This window comes from Mirounga leonina, unplaced genomic scaffold (assembly GCF_011800145.1).
Source record: "Mirounga leonina isolate KUSES-001 unplaced genomic scaffold, KU_Mleo_1.0 Mir_129, whole genome shotgun sequence".
Classification (NCBI taxonomy): Eukaryota; Metazoa; Chordata; class Mammalia; order Carnivora; family Phocidae; genus Mirounga; species Mirounga leonina.
This window is the reverse complement of record NW_023270323.1, coordinates 50,508,509-50,529,410: the sequence shown is the minus strand read 5'-3', so window position 1 is coordinate 50,529,410 and position 20,902 is coordinate 50,508,509. Positions and strand designations below refer to the sequence as shown.

The 20,902-nt window shown below is 43.3% G+C and overlaps 1 protein-coding gene across 2 annotated transcripts in view; it reads right to left on the bottom strand.

Moving 5' to 3' along the window:
- The window catches only part of RELL1 (RELT like 1), a 63,369-nt gene that overhangs the window by 29,161 nt on the left and 13,306 nt on the right, over window positions 1-20,902 (bottom strand). Inside the window, exons 1-2 of one of the 2 annotated variants that reach the window (XM_035005158.1) lie at window positions 17,044-17,124; window positions 1,755-1,979 (exon numbers count right to left, since the gene is read on the bottom strand). In XM_035005158.1, coding sequence (XP_034861049.1) covers window positions 1,755-1,917 — 163 coding nt within the window. In that variant the 5' untranslated portion in view covers window positions 1,918-1,979; window positions 17,044-17,124. Of the gene's footprint in view, window positions 1-1,754; window positions 1,980-17,043; window positions 17,125-20,902 lie in introns of those variants that run through there. The other variant, XM_035005157.1, reaches the window with a different exon arrangement.

Sequence of the window (20,902 nt, the reverse complement as noted above, 5' to 3'; positions counted from 1 at the left end):
ATCAAAAGATAAAATTCTCCTTGGATTTTGTTTTAATTGCAGACATACTATATAAATTTAGAGTACGGATTTCTTTTTTACATGGGGTCATTATTCATCCATGTTTAGAAGACTCTCCTTTCATATAAATACACTTCTAAATGACCTAAATTTTGGCTGTGGTTATTTGCCCACAAACTCCGTTTACCTTAGGAAACTGTATTATGGGACAGTCTTTGAAGAAAAATCAAACCTCCACCTGGAAACTGTAATTTCAGGGAGGAAGGAAAAGGGAAGGATCCCAGTTCACAGAGAATGAATCAAGGGGTGCAATGCCCTACTCACGTCCCTGGAAAAGTGTCTTCTCCAACCCCAGTCGGCTTCCTCCTCCATGAAAATGAGCGTTTGGCTGGACAGTGCAAATTCTGACTAAGCCAGCCTACAGAGCGTCTGTGAAGGATGGGAGGGGGGAGGCTCACTTTCTGTTGACAAACACTCAGCTTTGGTGTGCTCATAAGCTACCTATGACTCATCCTGCAGCCGGGTTCTCTCTGCCTCAAAGGTCAGTGGGGATGGGAAAAACCAAGAGGCCAGCCGGCTGGCAAGGAAGGAAGAAGCTCTCCCCACTCTACCCGTTGGCTCTCTTGAAAGGTGACCAACTCCAAATGTCCTCTTCTGCAAAAACTGCCCTATGAGGACCTGAAAGGGATATGGAAGGTTAGCTACTACTCCCCCAAATACAAGTCAGGAAACGTCCCTAAAGGATGGTTGGAAAGAACATCTATGGAGAAAACAGGATTTTATTTCTTGGGTTTTTCCAAATACTACCAACAACTCCATGTTAAGAGGAAAAGATAAGACACCCTCAAATTAATACTAAGGCACCATTTCTTACCATACTTTTACTGCGCTGTTGACACAATTATTTACTTAATAAATATAAATTCCAATCACATAGATTGAAGACAGAACTCCCCCAGCAAAAGTAATACCACAAAAGTGGTGAGAGCTATTTAAATTCCCCATTGCTCTTATTAGAAGCTCTCTCAATAATAATAGTAAGGATTAGTATTTACTGAGTGGCCATATGTGCCAAACACCAAATGCATCTTCTAAATTCCACAATAATCCTACAAGATGGAGATTACTGTCCTCATTTAAATTAAATTAAAATCTTAATTAAATTGGCATTAAATTAACTAAGATTAAATTCCAGTTAAATTACACAGAGCAGAAGTTCGGAGCATATGTAACTTGCCCAAAGCCACAAGGAATGAGCTGGTAGGTGTTTAAATAAGTGAAAGCCAGGTTTCAAGCTCCAGGTGTGGTCACTACGAAATCTATACTGACATGCCACATACCACCTACTGTTAAGATGGATCATTTTGGGGGCACCTGGGTGGCTCAGTCGGTTAAGCGTCTGATTTCGGCTCAGGTCGTGAGATGGAGCCCCTCAAAAGCCTCCATGCTGGGTGTGGAGCCTGATTAAGATTCTCTCTCTCCCTCCGCCCCTTCACCCACCCCTAAAAAAAAAAAAAAAAAAAGATGGATCATTTTGCTTCGTAGAGATGAAAGTATCTATGACTGATTCCTTATTTAAAAATTGCCCTCACTTGGGGCACCTGGCGGGCTCTGTCAGTAGAGCACGTGACTCTCCATCTCCGGGTTGTGAGTTCGAGCCCCACACTGGGTGTAGAAATAAAATCTTTAAAAAAAAAAAAAGAAAAGAAAATCGTCCCCACCGACCTCTCCATGAAAAGGATGCAGGTATTTACCTATCTTTTCAACCTTTTCCTCTTCCACCTCTTGCTCGGCTTCTGTGGTACAACGATAGCCCTTCTTCTTAAGCAGGTGGCAGATGAGGACGCCAAACAGACCCATGATGAAGAACACGGGGACCAGCGCAAATGCTATATACTCTGGGTGTCCGTTGCCCATACTGTTGGTGGGCGCCGGGGTCGTCTCTGTTCTGGACTGCAACGTGCGGCTGCCACCATTGTCTACAGAAAGAAATACACCCGGCTCCATCACACGTCTGCTGGGGACAAGACCAACCTGACGACCCCGGGGAACGTTCACATGGAATCTGAGTCATCTCCCAAAACCACAGGCCACGCAGAGACTGGCGGGTCAGGTAGTACAACACATAGGCTGAGGGCCAAGCTTGGCTAAACGTTCGAGTTCCCATCCTGTCCCTGCTACTCACAGCCTAGGTCCCAACCTGCGTCATTTCTTTAAAACCTCTCAAGCCAGGCTCCACTTCTTCGCCTGCAGCAGGGACCTACACAGTGCGGAAAGCATGTCCAGGTGGAGTGTCAAGCACAAAGGAAACACAGAGTCGTTTGGTGGCATTATAACAGGGCGCTGGGCAGGTAAGAGCATGGACCCAGGAGCCTTGGGTTCAAGTTCTGACTCTACCACTCAGTAGCTGTGCAATAACTTAGCACCTCTATGACTCAGTTTCTTGTGAAAGGCACATACTCATTAGAACCTACCCACCCTTCCTGGGTGTCATGAAGATGAAATAAATACTTGTAAAACATTTACAACCACTTTTACAACATAATAAATACTCAACTACGCGGCAGGTACCATTCTAGGCACGTGTGATATATCACTGAGTAAGACAGACAAAGAGGCTTGTCCTCGTGGAGCTTATGTTTTAGAAGGACTTAGTAAACTGGGCGCCTGGGTGGCTCAGTTGGTTAAGCGACTGCCTTCGGCTCAGGTCATGATCCTGGAGTCCCGGGATCGAGTCCCGCATCGGACTCCCTGCTCAGCAGGGAGTCTGCTTCTCCCTCTGACCCTTCTCCCTCTCATGCTCTCTGCCTCTCATTCTCTCTCTCGCAAATAAATAAAATCTTAAAAAAAAAAAAAGAAGGACTTAGTAAACTGACAGATCTAGAATATGGAAAAGAGAGAAAAATCCAGGACGGCATCAAGATTTTGGCCCAGGGGGACAAACATAAAAATGGAAGACTGTGCATTTTTTATTCATGCACTTATCCAAATTAAAATTCACTGTCTGCCCATCACGTGAAAAGCACAAGGCTGGGAACTGGATATAGTGATAAACAACATGACTTGGCCAAGAACATCTTAGAACATGTAGGGGAGCATTAGAAACAGTCCCTAAATAAAACGCATGAGCAGATCATCACAGATTGAGAGAAATGCTGTCGAAGGTGTACATGGGACAACAGAAGAAAAAAGAACAGTGAGGACCTATTTTATGACTTCAAAAATAGGGCAGCTAGGAAAGGGGCATCTTTTGAAGAAATGGAGAACTTTACTTGTGGACATGTCAAAGTATCCCATGGGCTTATTACCAGATCCAGGCCTGCCGGGGTGCCATGCATAGGCTCCCGAGAGGTCCCTGCACACAGGGACCCGCATCCCCTCTAGGAAGGAGGGTGAGCAGCAGAGAGCCGGGCACAGGCGTCATGAGATGTGGTCAACGAAAATAACAAAGAGCCGACTAGGTAGATAAGCAGCAAAGTACCAGTTCACAGACACAAAATGAGAAGAGAATTATCAAATGAAGGAGGGGGCCAGGTAGGATGGGGAGTAAAGAAAAATGTGAGATTTAATTGAAATGAAGTGTCCTTCTTCAAGCTCTATTACAAAGCTATAACCATCAAGACAGTATGGTACTGGCACAAAAACAGACACATAGATCAATGGAACAGAACAGAGAGCCCAGAAATGGACCCTCAACTCTATGGTCAACTAATCTTTGACAAAGCAGGAAAGAATGTCCAATGGAAAAAAGACAGTCTCTTCAACAAACGGTGTTGGGAAAATTGGACAGCCACATGCAGAAGAAGGAAACTGGACCATTTCCTTACACCACACACAAAAATAAACTCAAAACGGTTTAAAGACCTCAGTGTGAGACAGGAATCCATCAAAATCCTTGAGGAGAACACAGGCAGCAACCTCTTCGACCTCAGCTGCAGCAACTTCTTCCTAGAAACATTGCCAAAGGCAAGGGAAGCAAGGGCAAAAATGAACTATTGGGACTTCATCAAGATAAAAAGCTTTTGCATAGCAAAGGAAACAGTCAACAAAACCAAAAGACAACCGACAGAATGGGAGAAGATATTTGCAAATGATATATCAGACAAAGGGCTAGTATCCAAAATCTATAAAGAACTTATCAAACTCAACACCAAAAGAACAAATAATCCAGTCAAGAAATGGGCAGAAGACATGAACAGACATTTTTCCAAAGAAGACATCCAAATGGCCAACAGACACATGAAAAAATGCTCAACATCACTCAGCATCAGGAAATACAAAACAAAACCTCAATGAGATACCACCTCACACCAGTCAGAATGGCTAAAATTAACGTCAGGAAACGACAGATGTTGGCGAGGATGCGGAGAAAGGGGAACCCTCCTACGCTGTTGATGGGAATCCAAGCTGGTGCAGCCACTCTGGAAAACAGTATGGAGGTTCTTCAAAAGTTGAAAATAGAGCTACCCTACAACCCAGCAATTGCACTACTGGGTATTTACCCCAAAGATACAAATGTAGTGATCCGAAGGGGCACACGCACCCCAATGTTTATAGCAGCAATGTCCATCTAGGAAAGAGCCTAGATGTCCATCAACAGATGAATGGATAAAGAAGATGTGGTGTATATATACAATGGAATATTATGCAGCCATCAAAAAAAAGAAACTTTGCCATTTGCAACGACGTGGATGGAACTAGAGGGTATTATGCTAAGCGAAATACGTCAATCAGAGAAAGACAAGTATCATATGATCTCACTGACATGAGGAATTTGAGAAACAAGACAGAGGATCATAGGGGAAGGGAAGGAAAAATGAAACAAGATGAAACCAGAGAGGGAGACAAACCATAAGAGACTCTTAATCTCAGGAAACAAACTGAGGGTTGCTGGAGTGGAGGAGGGTGGGAGGGATGGGGTGGCTGGACACTGCGGAGGGTATGTGCTATGGTGAGCGCTGTGAATTGTCTAAGACTGATGAATCACAGACCTGTACCCCTGAAACAAATAATACATTGTATGTTAACAAAAAATTTAAAAAAAAAAAAGAAATGAAGTGTCCTTATTTGGAATACTTAGATTCTGAAGTGATGAAATAAAGTTCTTTCTCTACATCAGGGAGATTCATAACGTTGCTGAAGAAACCCAGAAACCGGAAAACTAGATACGTTTAATTATAAGCTCTCTCAGAGTATTTTGATAAAAAAAAAGGATCTGTGTGGCAATGATTGTAGGGGACAAATAGCAGGTGTGAAATAACCACATTTCATCACTGCAGCAAACGGTATCAAACAGAAGTCTGATTTGCAAACCAGAGGCCATACAGCAAAGGGCTATCGATCTTTCACATGGAAATACCCATTACCTTTGAACAGGAAAGGAAACTGCTGGTTTCTTAAGTTTGTACAAGGTTGCATTATTTTATCAGACAATCTCTAGAATTGGGGATAACCTATATTTTTTTCTGATTTATCTTCCAGGAATTAATATATTAAATGAATGGACAAATAAATGGAAGTACACATACACACATGCGTGCACGCGTGCACACACACACACACACACACTTCCCTAAGCATATGCAAATATATCATCTAACTTAGGATTTACTGCCAGCCTTTTGGTAAAAACCAGAAACATTTCTTTAACTCTTTTTACAATTCTAAGTAAGTCTTATTTATTAATTCCTTTTTAATACCACGTATTCCATGCAACAGGAATAGGTGAAGCAGACAACCTCTAAGACAGAGAGTTTTACTCAGAATCAGGTCTGTTTCAATCTGGAGGTGATAACCAATTCTCTTTGGGGGGCACTAGGAACAGGGAGGAAAGCAGAGGGGCTCGGAACTGGAGCCACACCCCCTCCTGAATCAGGTGGTTGAGAATGTGTCTTCATTAATTTGACATGTAGCAAACCCTTGCAAACACTACATATTTAGAGTCTGTGATTTACAAACAGGTATCAGTCACTTAATCTCGTAATTACTGTACCATGGAAAAACTGAAGATGATATGAATCTAAATTAGGGAAACATGAATTACAGAGAGAGATGCCATATAGCACTGAGGTTATAAGGTCAGACTGCCTGGCATAAAGAACAGCTTGGCCACCTACTAGGGGCGTCACCTTGGGCAAGTTATTTAACTATTCTGTCCTCAGTTTCCTCATTATGAAATAAAATCAAATGATTGTACCTTTCTGCCCCAAATTCTTTGATCCCGCTCCAATGGAAAAGTCTGTATCTCCTTCCCTTGAATATATCCTCTGTGCTCTGCCTGACTAATAGAATAGGGTGGAGTGTTGCTTTGTCAGTTTCCAAGCCCCAGGCCCTAAGAGACAGCTTCCACTTCCTGTCTCTGGGGGCACTTGCTTTTGGAATGCAGTCACCATGCTGTGAGGAAGCCCAAGCTTCCCCAAGGAAAGAAACCAGTAACAGTCATCAACTTGCCAACTATGTAAATGAGCCATCCTAGAAGTAGATTCTATAGTCCCAGCTAATGCCGCACAGAGCAAACATGAGCTGTTTCTGATGAACCCTGCTCAAGTTGGAGATTCCTAAGCAAAATGAGTGACTGTTGATTTGTTATACACCAATAATAACTAGAAGAGTACCTCGTGGAATCATTGTGAGGATTAAATAAACTAATATATAAAGCACTTAGAAGAATGTTTGGGAAGAGATAAGCAATGTAAAAGTGTTTGGTCACAATCTTGATAGAACGGTACTATCCAGGGACACCTGGGTGGCTCAGTCGGTTAAGCGTCTGCCTTTGGCTCAGGTCATGCTCCCAAGGTTCTGGGATCAAGCCCCGCATCGGGCTCTCTGCTCCGCGGGGAGCCTGCTTCTCCCTCTGCCTCTGTCTCTCATGAATAAATAAATAAAATCTTTATTAAAAAAAAAAAAAAAAAAGAACGGTACTATCCAGTACGGTAGCCAGTAGCCACAAGTAGCTATTCAAGTTTAAGTCAACTAAAATGAGATAAAATTAAGAATTCAGTTTCTCAGTTGCATTAATCACATTTTAAGCATTCATCAGTCACATGTGGCTAACTGCTACCATACTGGACAAGTCAGAAAAAGAACATTTTCATCAATCCCAAAAGTTCTAACGGACAGCCCTGTTATAGAATACAAAGAACCGCTGTAAGGCAGTTGACTGGAGAATCTACCGTGACCTACCATAGGAATTCAATAAAAATAACTTTGAAATCACAAAGGAACTATTCACAAATAATGCCTTAAAACATTTGTCAACTTAGGTAAATTTAGTTTTCAATTTATGCTAATAACTTGTTTAGAGACACTGGCCACCTCTCTCCTTCACCTCCCGCAGAATCATACCTGAATTAGGGGCGCCTGGGTGGCTCAGTCGTTAAGCGTCTGCCTTCGGCTGAGGTCATGATCCCGGGGTCCTGGGATAGAGCCCCGCATCAGGCTCCCTGCTGTGCGGTAAGCCTGCTTCTCCCTCTCCCGCTCCCCCTGCTTGTGTTCCCTCCCTCACTGTCTCTCTTTCTCTCTCTCTGTGTCAAATAAATAAATAAAATCTTTTTTAAAAAAAAGAATCATACCTGAATTATAAACAAAATATTTGAGTCCAAATTCATAGCAAAGGTTTTTGCTGCATTATTTATAAGTCAAAAAAATGGCAAAAACCTGAATGTTTGACAGTGGAATAATAAGAAAATATCTAAGTCAATCACTGTCTACCCATTCGATGAAATAATATTCATCATTTAAAATTATAAAGATTTTGTGACGACATGAGAAAACACTTAAGATACAATGTTGAATTTAAAAAGCTTAATTCAGGGGTGCCTGGGTGGCTCAGTCAGTTAAGTATCCAGCTCTTGATTTTGGCTCAGGTCATGATCTCAGGGTCCTGAAATCGAGTCCCACATTGGGCTCCATGCTCAGCACAGAATCTGCTTGGGATTCTTTCCCTCTTCCTCTGTCCCTCCCCCCATTCTCTCTCTCTAAAATGAATAAATAGGGGCACCTGGGTGGCTCAGCCGGTTAAGCATCTGCCTTCAGCTCAGGTCATTATCCCAGAGTCCTGGGATCGAGCCCCTGCATCGGGCTCCCTGCTCAGTGGGGAGCCTGCTTTTCCCTCTCTCTCTGTTGCTCCCCCTGCTTGTGCACTCCTGCTCGTGCTCTCTCTCTCTGTCAAATAAACAAATAGTCTTTAAAATAAAATAAAATAAAAAATAAAATCTTTAAAAAAGAGAGAGAGAAAAGCTGGATTCAACATCTTACATACAGTATGGTCCCACTACTTTAAAAAAAAAATGCATGAAGGCATAAGATGTACAAAGCAATGACCAAAATATTAAGTGACTCCAGGTAACCGAATAAGAGGATAATTTTAAATTTTATTTTTATACTTACCTGTAATTTTCTAAAATTCATTTGTATAACTTTTATACCAAGGTGGTGGAAAAATATAAAGCAGAGATTGTCAGCCATTTGGGAATCACAGAACCCTTTGAAAACCTATGTTGCCATGAAGGTTTCTATTCCAAAATTTTGCCTCCAAGTTCTGTGAGCTCTGAGGCCCAAGTTCATATAAGGGCTAGTGACTTGCTAAGGATGATGCTCGAGTTTCTGCTTGAGTAACATGGTGGAAATTGATGCCATTCATCAAGATGGGAAATAACTTAAAAAAAAAGGAAGTTTGCTTGGTGTTGAATTTTACCTCCCTCCCAATTCATACACTGAAGTACCCCAAGTACCTCAGAACACACGGTCTTTACAAGGGTAATCAAATTAAAATGAGGCCATTTGAGTGGACTGCTGTCCTTATAAAAGGGGGAATTTGGAGACACTTGGAAGATAAAGGCAGAGATGGGATGATGCTTCTAAAGGCCAAAGATTGCCAGCAAGCCACCAGCAACTAGGAGAGAGGCCTGAAATAGATTCTTCACAGCCCCCAAAAGGAAGCAACCCTGCTGATCTTGACCTTGGAATAATAGCCTCCAGACTGTGAGATAATAAACTTCTCTTGTTTAAGCCACCCAGTTTGTGGTACTTTCTTACAGCAGCCCCAGCAAACTAATATACTTGGCATGGAAAGGACAATATCACGAGTTTGGTTTTGAACACGTGGAGATAGAGGTAAGGGGTGAGGGGGAGGGAACAACCAGATGGAAATATCCATTGAGCAACTGGATCTACTCCCTGAGGAGGCCAAGGAAGAGAAGCCAGGGTTCTCCTCTAGAACACAGAGGGATAGAGTTTCCAGAAGGAATGAGCAGTCAGCTAGGTCAGATGCTGCAAGAGAGCAATTAAAATAGGAAGGAAATGGAAAATGGTGCAGCCACTACATAAAACAATATGGCGGTTCCTCACAAAGTTAAAAATAGAACTACCACCCTATGACCCAGCAGTCCCAGTTAGCCTATTTATCCAAAAGCACTGAAATCAGGATCTTAAAGAGTTATCTTCTTCCCATGTTCACTGCAGAATTTTTTACAAGAGCCAAGATTTGGAAACAACCTAAATGTTCACTGGTGGCTGAATAGATAAAGTAAACATGGTCTATACATACAATCGAAAAAGGAAATCCTGCCATAGGGTGACAATATAGATGAAGCCGGAGGACATGACGCCACGTGAAAAAAGCCAGTCACAGAAGGACAAATACTGCATGATTCCACTTTATGAGCCATCTAAAATAGTCAAATTTATAGAAGCAGAGTCGAATGGTGGTTACCAGGAGTGAAGGGAGGGGAAAATGGGTAGCTGGCATTCAACGGGTGTAACATTTCCATCATGCTTTATGACAAGGCGCCTGCTGTCTACAATACCGTATCCTGCACTTAAAAATTTGTTTAGAGGGTTGATCTCATGTTAAATGTTCTTAACACAATTTAAAAAAAGAAACAGGACACAAACAACCTAAGAAGACCCTTTAGAAAAGGAATCGAGAAGTACTCAGACAAATCAGGCAACAAAGAAGAACTCATGGGAAACCATTAGTTTCAAATTTAGGAAGCCACTGAATTTTTTTAACTTTCTCTTTGTTGTACTTTACTCCCCGTTCTTTTGTACTTTCTTGAAGTAAACTTAAAAATCCCAAAATAAACAAATACATAAATACAATGAAAAAATAAATTAAATTAAGTAGGAAGGAAAAACAATCCACAGGAGATCTTCGTGGCCTTGGACAGCACAGTTTTTCAGTTAGCCCGGAAGGTAAGACTAGATTCCCTGAGTTGAAGAATAGAGACTGGGCTCGGTTTACTCTTTCTGGAAGCCCAGTAGGAGCAAAAAAAAGAAGGGTGAGAGGAAGACATTTCTGTTTGGAGTTTTGTTTTGCCTCTAAGTGCCTGCAACCAATGTATGTATACACAGAAGGAGCAAAAGGGAGAGACTGAGAATAAGGAGTGATGGCCTTGAGAAGATTTCCATATGAAGAAGACAGAGCAAACACTGGAATAGAAAAACAAAACAAAACAAAACAAAAACACCCAGTTCTTCCTGAAGCAGCGGGCTGTGAATTAGAGCCCTCACTAGTGGGCTGAAGGAAGTTGAGGGAGCAAGGTGCATGGTATCCTCCATTTTCTCTCACAATAAATAAGAAGAGATGACATCTGTTGAGACCGGGGGTGGTGGGGGGGGAGGGGGAGCAGCAGGGAAGAAGAGCAGCCCGTGAAGACAGGGGGGACTGGCGGAGACATTGAGGGGATGGGAGAGGGCAGGGAAAGGACTGTGAACAGGCATCCTGGGCACAGCCCAGAGGTGCACCCCAATTCTCCAGCTGGGGTAACCCATGCGGAGAAGTCCATACAAGCTGGAAAGCCCAGCACAGTAAGGGACCAGCAATCAGAGTCAGCACGGAAAGCAGACAGAGCCATGGTAAGAAAGGGAAGGGTTTTGGGTGACATGGTGTTCCAGAAGAGACAGAAGTGTGGCTCAGAGTAGTTCGTGTCTCTATTACCACTAACAACAACAACCAGTACATTTACGGAGCATTTATGAGCCAGCACTGAGCTAAGCATGGAGTCTTCACAATAAACCGAGGACACAGTTAGAGGTCTATCCTTACATTACAGATGGGGAAGACACAGGAAGGTAGAGTGGCCTTCCCAAGGTCACACTGCTACTCTGTGCCAGTGCCTGGATTCAAATCAGACAGCCTGGCTCCTGCCTGTTTATACTGTTGCCTCTTACCTTCTGGAAGCCTGGGTCTCTGCACATGTAGAACTGGGCCTCTAACTGGGCACCATCCAACTACAAATGCCTGCCTAAGGTATATTTTAATTTGTTTTCTTTCAACAATATTTCATCATTTAGAGACTTTTCTACTAAAATGCAAAATGCTGGTTTGCTCTCATATTTCACAACTTAGATTCAAGGCTCCCCAAACTTCCAAACTTATGGTTTCCAATGAGCACAGCAGGAAGGAGGACAGGTTTTATGCTCAACACCAGACTCCAAAGCAGCTTACGGGATGAACAACTACAAAATTGCCTTTTGGCCCCCATCGCTGACCTCCCTCCCCACTCCAACATCACAGCTCACCCGACAGAGGCCACAACCCCAGGTCCACTCAGCCTATTCCAAAAATAAGCCCGTAGCCTCATCTCCAGCATTTATCAAACTCCTTTGGGTTTTTCCTAGACCCGGTCAGGTTTGGTTAATTCACTGCATTTTGAGGACCCACTCGACGTATTGTGTTTTGCCAAGATCCCATTAAGAAGGTCACAAAAGAAGACGTGGTATTCAAAAAAAAAAAAGCTTGTACATGGCAAGGAACTGAGGAAGAGGTCTGAGGAATGGCTCCAGGTCAACCCCCAAAATCAAAAGCAGTTTTTTTAGCTTGTTTCCAAATAATACTTGTATTTCCAACTGACCTCAGTGGTCACAGGAGCTGAGAAGGAATAGCCTAGATATGGCATTCCTCAAACCCAGCGGGCATAGCTCGAGGTTGCTAGACAATGGGGAAGACTAAGCTAATAACTAGAGACTACAGATAAGAAGGTCCTTGTGACCTCCCCCGAGCAGCTTTGTTCCAACCAAGGAACATTTTTATGCTTCTGATAGCTAGCCTTCCCCTTTTATCAGGAAAGGGTATGCATTTTCAGAATCTAGGGTTTCTCAGCAGGATGACCCGACAACTCTGTGATGGAAAAGGCACTTGCTAGTGTAAAGATAACCCACACCAAGCTTGGTTGGAAAATTGCTTCTAAACAAACACATACACACACCCTATTTTGTTTTTAGCGAAGACACAAATCACAGTGCCCAAGAGCAATCTATTTTTGGTCTGGATTACTAAGATCAATAGATGGACATTTCCCTAAAAGGGCTTTTCTTTATTCAGTTTTGCCACTGGCCACCTCTGCGATTTGAACAAGTCACTGTACCTCTGTGGACCTCAGTTTGCTCGCAGCATTCCCAGCCTTCTCCAGCCCCATCCGCCAAGTGTGACTGGTGATCAAAACACAAGCCCACCCACCCTCTTGGCTCCACAAGGTAAGATCCAAAAAGCTTTTATAATTCATTTCACAGCAAAACCAAATCTGACAAACTCATTGGTGGCAAAACCTGTTCTGATCTGACATGAGGCTATTTATGACCTCTATTCCAGTGAGTTTGCTTGCTGCATAAACATTAATGTGTTTCATTAGACCTCTGAAGGGGGAAATTACATAGGTAGAGTTTTAGCCGTGGGCCCTGAGGGTTTGAGATGGTCACAACACTAGGAGGTGGGTACTATCCTTTTAGAGAAGAGGAATCATGGGTTCAGGGAGGGTATGTCACCTGGCCAAAGGCACACAGTTAAAAACTGGTGAGAGCCTGCATGAAAACCAGGCATGAGCAGCCCCCACATGGCCTCCCAGTACCACTTGAGCAGGATGGATCTCCGAGCTTCTGCAAAACAACCTCCTTTATGAAGTTAATTGTTTAAATGCAGTTTAAATCAATTACATACACCAATATAAGGGGCAAATGCAAAACAAATTCTACAAAACTCAATCATCCCCAAATGACTTCTTTTTTTGGCTACAGAGAGAACCCAAGTCACAGACCTTTTAAGACTATCCCCAACACGGCATTCACGCAGACAAATTTAAAAAGGCTTAAAATGGGGTGCCTGGGTGGCTCAGTCGTTAAGCGTCTGCCTTCGGCTCAGGTTATGGTCCCAGGGCCCTGGGATCGAGCCCCGCATCGGGCTCCCTGCTTGGCGGGAAGCCTGCTTCTCCCTCTCCCGCTCCCCCTGTTTGTGTTCCCTCTCTCGCTGTGTCTCTGTCAAATAAATAAATAAAATCTTAAAAAAATAAATAAATAAAACACATCAGCTGGGGATTGCTTGCCCTCTAAAAAATAATTAATTAATTAATTAATTTAAAAAGCTTAAAATGTATGGGGAAAACAAACGAGCTTATATGGAACCAAGAAGACAATGGAAGTCAGTATATAAAGAAGTGCTAAACTTTGTCGTGAAACTTCAGGCTCCTGCCAACTTCTGAACAACCCCCAGATAAACAGCTGCTTATAGCCCTCCCCACCCGCCTCCGAAACTGTCACCAGGCGGGGAGGGGACATCCAGATAGGATCTAGTCTACCCACCCGTGACACGAAATCCCTCCCAGGGCATACAGTCACTCGGTTACCATTATTTTGTCCAAGTGCCCCATGATACTGGAGGCCAGAACTCATTCTGGACAGCAAAGACCACTCGGGGAACAGACAGAGGCCTAGATGGCTTCCCCCAGCAAAACGTGCCTACATGAGCAATGCCCAGCTAGGAATCCCTGATTTACAGACGTCTTCGTCTAACAGGTCCCTTGAAAAATGCAGCTGTCCCTGAGATTTCTGCTAATACCCGTGTGAGATCAGCTATATGCCAGGGATGGCAAAATGGAGGGCTCAGGGCAGCGGGAGCACCCCCGGATCTGGAGACAGGCATGAAGAGTGAGAGAGGGAGACAGGGAGGGACCAGTAGCCAAAGATTTCAAAATACTGCCAGAGGCCAAGAAAGTTTCTTCCCTTGCCCAGTACTTGACTGTTAGCTTTTGTTAGAAACTAAAATAACCAAATACTACATGTAAAGCTTGACTGGAAGCTAGCTCAAGATCTTAATCAATAATAAAAATTGCAAAGCGGCCATAAAGTGTATTTTGAGGACAACTGAGGAAACTGGGTTAAGGCAGTATTAGAGAACTTACTGTCTATTTTCTTAGGTATAATGATGGTATTGTGGTTATGTAGAAGGAAGTCCTTAATCCCACAAGAGGCACGGTGGAGGTATTTAGGGAGAAATGTAACCTTGTCTGCAACTTGATTTCAAATAGTCCAGCAAGGAAGTAGGTAGACAGATGGACAGCCAGGCAGATAGGGTGAGCAAGTGGGTCTGGCAAAACGCTGAATCTAAGTGGTCAGTATACAGGGACCCACTTTATGATTCTTTCAACTTTTATATTAAAAGTTCACCAAGTCCCATTTTATCATTTTTTAAATAGCCTTTGTGGGAGCCTAATTATTATTTTTAATGAGAAAATGCGTTTGAATTTCCAACCCAATCACTCAAAAGGAATGTTCGGAGCACAACCCGTCCTTCAGCTTCAGTTTCTTTGTATATGTACCACAGGTGTGGGAAGGGAAGTAATTAGTGTGATCCAGGAAGAAAAGGGACTTTACGTTAGGTTTCAAAAGAAAAACTTAATTTGGCTGGATAAAAAGGGAACAAACATTCTTGGAGGTTGAGGGGCGAAACGGAATCACTCCTGAACCCCAGGAAGCTACCAGAACAAAGGACTGAAACTAGGGGAAGGTCAATATAAATAAAGATACTTAAAAATAATGACGGATACTGTATATATTTAGCATCATAGGTTTCAACTGAAACTAGGGGGGGAAAACTAACTTTGCAGAGTCAGAGAAAGTCCCTAGCATTCTCCACAGTTGTGTTGGATTCACCATTCTGTAAAGGCTACAGAACTCCCTGACCAAACATAATTCCCCAAGGGCGTCAGAAGATTGAACACAGACAACAGCCACAACCCCAGAGCTGCTCCTTGAGAGAGGATTAATTAACTTTAGGATCCCACTGTTTAGAGAAGCCAAGGATCTCAACTTCTGGATGATTCCTGAACCTTCCAGAGTCCTTCAAACAATGGTCTGCATTCAGAAGACAACAGAAGGCTCATCTGACCTGGCCGCACCCCAGACTGGAACAAGGTCAACTTGCCAGTATCCGCCTCGGGACACAGGCCAGGAGGCCACCAACCACAGCTCCAAGGCAGGGAAGGTGGAAGAGCCCCCAGTGGACCCCGAGCTGCAGGGTACCTCTTGGGGTCCTCAGAGAGGGGCGTAAGCGAGGGCGATGCTCACGGTTCAGGGCTCTGCAGTTCAGACCCCAGCTGAATCCCCCTCCTCCTCTTTTTCTGTCTCCCCATTCCCCTGCCTCTCCTCCATCTTTCACTACTTCCAGTGTCACCAGTGTGGGGATTTTTTAAAATTTAAAAGTCTTTGGCTACTGACAGCACTATCGGTCTTCTGGGGAGGGGCTGGATGGCTGGAGAAGAGGAGTGAGAGACACTTTCATTTTCCCCTTCTGCACCTTTCAAATTGTAAATTATATCCAAACAAGAAAGTAATGGAATTTTTAAAAAGTCGTTTGTTTGAAGTGACCTTAAAGCAACAAAACTTCAGAAATCTAATCTTCACTTTAGATTCTTTGTGACAGGTGGCATATTTTGAAGAATGAGTTGCTACATTAAAATAATCATAATGGCAGCATTTACCGAGTGTTTGCAGCGCGCCAGGCACTGTTCTGGATGCTTCCTGGACAACGTCATTTCATTTCCACAACATCTGTAAGGTGGACCCCTGGGCCCCACACTCTTAGCCGCTGTCTCACGGGGCCTAGAAGAGTGGTGGTGCCTTCAGTTTTATCTAGGGACACAGACCTCACAGTAAACAGGTAGGTTCAACCGTCAGCAGCTGATCACAGAGCTGGGCTGGAGCCCAGGTCCACATCCACCCACTATAATGCCCTTAAGCCCTAAAAAGACTGCCTCTCTCCAAAAGACCCTATTATGTACGATAAATATTGAAATCTGCATTCATCTTTTTTTAATGTAAAAATCTTCTTCACAAAAAATGATTAAAACCAGCTAGAGCAAGATGAAATTTGTAATAAATTCATTTTTTAAAAAAGATCTCAGGGGCACCTGGGTGGCTCAGTCGTTAAGCATCTGCCTTCGGCTCAGGTCATGGTCCCAGGGTCCTGGGATCGAGCCCCGCATCGGGCTCGCTGCTCGGCAGAAAGCCTGCTTCTCCCTTTCCCACTCTCCCTGCTTGTGTTCCCTCTCTCGCTGTCTCTCTCTCTGTTAAATAAATAAATAAAATCTTTAATAAATAAATAAATAAATAAATAAGAAAGAAAGAAAGAAAGAAAGATAGATCTCAGCAGCGTAAAATTACCCAATATTAATTTTTCACTGCAAAAGCAAAAGATCACTCTAAAGTATAATGCTGTTTTGCCCTTCCATAAACTGTGAAGGGGAAACGAAAATGTTTTCCTCTTGAAAACCATCTTGTTCACAGAGGTATGTTTTCACATTATTACTAAGTATTGTACTTAGAAGCAATTCCATAGTTGACACAGACATAATATGTAACTAATGTGTTAGTTACATGGCATCTACAAGTCTTTCAGAAATAGAAGGGAGAAAGGGACAGAAAGCAAGGGACTCAGGAGGAGGAAAATCTTTGATCATATACATTAGCTAGAGACACCATACAAGATATAAAAGTTCCTACCCAAATGACATTTGAAACTTTTACATTCATTATTTTATGGAAACCTCTAATCCCAAGGGGATAACCAAGAGGCTGGATGAGATCCTCATTTTGCAAGTAAATCAGTGGCCTAACATGACATCACTGGGTAGACGCAGAAAATTGAGACAGACAGAAGAACCACAACTCACACTTGCTGACACCCTCCCCGCCCCCTTCACTACAAGACACATCACTGGGACACAGAACTGCAATCAAAGTTAGGAAACCCAAATGTGACAAAGAACTCACAAGAAGAGGAGGCGCCTGCGGGGCTCAGTCAGTTAAGCATCTGCCTTCGGCTCAGATCATGGTCTCAAGGTTCCTGGGATCGAGCCCCATGTCTGGCTTCCTGCTCAGTGGGGAGTCTGCTTCTCCCTCTGCCTCTGCCCCTTGCCCTGCTCATGCTCTTTCTCTCTCTCTCTCTCAAATACATAAATAAAACGGTTAAAAAAAAAAAAAAGAACTCACAGAAAAACCCTGGTTTAAGTCAAACACACTTGTCTCCCCAAGTGGAGGGGAGGGCGTCCTGTTTTTGCACCTCTTCATCCCTCTCACAGTTCTGGAACACAGTGCCGAGTCCCTTAACCATTTGCTACATGGAACCTGTGAAACTGGGAAAGCAGACTCTATCCCCTTCCAGAAGGGCTCCTGGGTAATTGAGTGTCCAGTTTGCCTGTAACTTGATCAGCAGTTTGGTCAAGATGCTATTTGTAGGACAGAATGTCCAGTGTACTTACACACCCATTTGCCAAATACTGACAGTTTTTAAAAAACAAAGATTATTTTCAGAGCTGGATAACTGATATAGCTTGTACTTAACACACTTGTTGGGTAAGCTTTCTGAAAGATGTTAATATACCAGCAAGCCCCTGTGCTCATTGAAATCAACATAAGGTTGCCATTAGCAAAGATTCAAAAGAAGGCCGCAAATAGCACATTCCTAAACCCAGCTTGGGGAATTGGCCCTCAACTAGATTTTCATGGGACTCCGCTACATTCCAAATTGCTAGATCCGTAAAGGGACGATAAATTAGGAGACGCGCTTACATACCCTTACCAGAGCCACTGCCCACTTTTCACAAGGTTGTAATTCCTAACAGATCTGTTCGTGTACATTCCTCGCAAGAAGCCAAGCAGGGACAAGGTTAGAAATTATTCAAACTATGGGGGAAAGCTAACGGCAAGTGTCAGGATGAAACCACCAAATAGGAAGAAGAGGACAAGCCCAGCAGGCCTGTTTCCAGCAGAAACAGCAAGAGCGAGGGTGAGGGAAGGGGGTCCCTTAGGAACCACTGACTCCTCCAGCAAGTTTCAGCGAGGGAGTTGGCATAGAGGACCAGGCCTCTGGGATCTAGGTCCCTGGTTTCTGGTACAACCCGCCCCTGCCAGGGTCGGAGTTCAGCCAAGTAGTTTCCATCGTGCAAGCAGAAGACAACACAAACTAACCACGGGGGAAAACAACGGGGTGTTGCTGAGCCGGCTGGAGCTAAGCAAGGGCTTCGAGGAGGAAGACGAGCAGAGGCAGCGAGGCAGAGAGATTGATTCTCCTGTGGTCATCCACTCTATCCCCAACTGCTAAGAGCAGCGGACATTTACTGAGAGCTTATTATGTGCCAGGTGTCTTTACTCCCATTATCTTTTTTCTTTAATTGTCATGATTCTGAGATAGGTGCTATGACCAAACCCATTTTAGAAATGGGGACATGAAAGAACGAAATATTGAAGTCAAGGTCACTCATCTGGGGAATGGCCAGGATCTGAACCAAGGTCTGTGGCAAAGCTGCTCCCTAGAAAGAAGCAAAAGCAGGAACCAGCTTGTTCTCAGCTGCACTGTGTTCATTCAACTTGCTTCTTAGCTCTGTGACCCCAGGTAAGTCAATTCACGTCCCTGTGCCTCAGTTTCCTCATCCCTAAAATGCAGATAATAAGAGAATCGTTTCTAAGCATTAAATGAGATGAACTCGGGTTTACCCATCTGCCTAGCACAGAGTAAGTGCCCAGTGAATGTTAGTTTTTTATCGCTGCGTCGATCAACTCAGCCGGGGACACGAAACCGACCCGTAGGAAAAGGCGCGAACCCCAGGAGCCGCACCGGAGGCCGTGTTAAATGCGGGGGACTGAATCACTGCATAAGCCCCGCAGGTGAGGAGCACCTGCCACCACGGGGCTCCCGACGCAGCATCGCGGGGCGCCGCCCCCCGGGGCCCCCCACGCGGGCCCCGCGCTTGCCTTCCTTCCAGGAACAGGAAGAGGAGCATGATTAAACAGAAAGCTACAAAAAGTCCTCAACACAGGATTTTCCCATTAGTCACACTTGGGCAGGCAGGGTTCCTGCAAGCCAGGCACGTGGCCGGCCTCCTGGGAACACGGGAAGCGGGAAACCACGATGAGTGAATGTGGAGCACCGAGGTCACGACCCGGTTGAAGTCCTCCCATGTGAAGCCTCCCCAAGTGCCGCGAGAGAAAGAGCAAAGCCAAGGGGGGGCTAGGAGACAAAATACCATCACTTTGCAAAAAGGCAAAGGAGGGAAAGAGTAAACAGAAGTAATTAGGAAAACCCTAGACACAGAGAAGCTGAGTTTAAGGGCAAGACACCATGCGAAGGTCACTAGCACAACACTCAGACAAGAACTCTGAAAACCAGCCCCAAGGCTTAGACCCAAGGAAAAGTACTATTAATAACAGTCACGTATTTGTGCATACTTTGTATAAATACCATTCCGAGTATGATAGGGATGAACTCGTTTAACCCTTACAATCACTCTATGAAGGGTGCTATTTGTTTCCGCTCCATTTTGCAGATATGAAAAGTAGAGCACAAAGAGGTCAAGTAACTTCCATCAGGTCACACAGCTGGCAAGCAGCTCAACTAAGATTTTAATCGAGGCAGCCAGGCCCCAGAACACAATACTCTGGGCTCTATGGCCTCTGATGTGTGAGTTAACAGTTCTGATATTAAGTAAAGTTCCACGAAATGGGATAGCTCATCTCTAGTTGAGTTAGAGTCTTAAGTAGAAAATCTATGGGTAATCATTAACTCATCTAATTCAATAATAATCGTAGAATGACAGAATGGCTTTTCTTAGTGAGCCAATCATTGGGAAGGAAAATGCATTTAAATTATTTATATTCTCTAAGTCAATCTATTTTTTTTTTTTTGGTGTCAAGTACTAAATTCAAAATAAAATTCCTGCTATCATTTATAAAAAGCAAAATCAAAAAGCCATCCTGATCCACATTTAATACTGTTATAATTGTTGATTACTCGGAAATCCTAAACTTCCCTTTGACTTTTAAAACAATAGAAACAATCGTGTGAAGGGACCAGATCTGCCATATCCCTTTGTCTAAAGTTATATCAATTGTAAATGAAAACATTAAGTGAAAAAAATAAATAAAAGCAGGATTTTGAGCTAACATGATCCCAGTTTTATTGCAAAAAAAGATAGCAAAATGTTTACAGTAGTTATCTCTGTGTGGTAAGACTATAAGTTATTTTAATTTTCTTTTTAATGTTTTGTATCTTTTGTCGGTAGAACATGGGAAGTACCTTTTTCTTTTTCTACTCCTTGAATTTTCTAAAATATCTTGACGATAATCACTACAGTTGTCTTTTTAAAACTACAGATAGGGGCGCCTGGGTGGCTCAGTCGTTAAGCACCTGCCTTCAGCTCAGGTCATGATCCCAGGGTCCTGGGATCAAGCCCCACATGGGGCTCCCTACTCGGCGGGAAGCCTGCTTCTCCCTCTCCCACTCCCCTTGCTTGTGTTCCCTCTCTCACTGTGTCTCTGTCAAATAAATAAATAAAATCTTAAAAAAACAAACAAACAAAAAAAAACTACAGATAAAAAATCAGTAAGAAACCTTCATTACTATTAGTTTGAACCATATGAAACTATTGTCACTATAAGTCAAAAGTAGTCAAATATTGGTGATTTCATAATCAACAGTAATTTTAATTAAATTAATTAAATTAATTAAAAGTAATTAATTAATAGTAATATTAATGCTGTAGAGTTAACCATAATTCTGGAAATCCCCCAGTAAGGAAACTACTCGTAAGTGCAATCCCTAATATTTATATACTAGGTATTTCCACTGACTGGA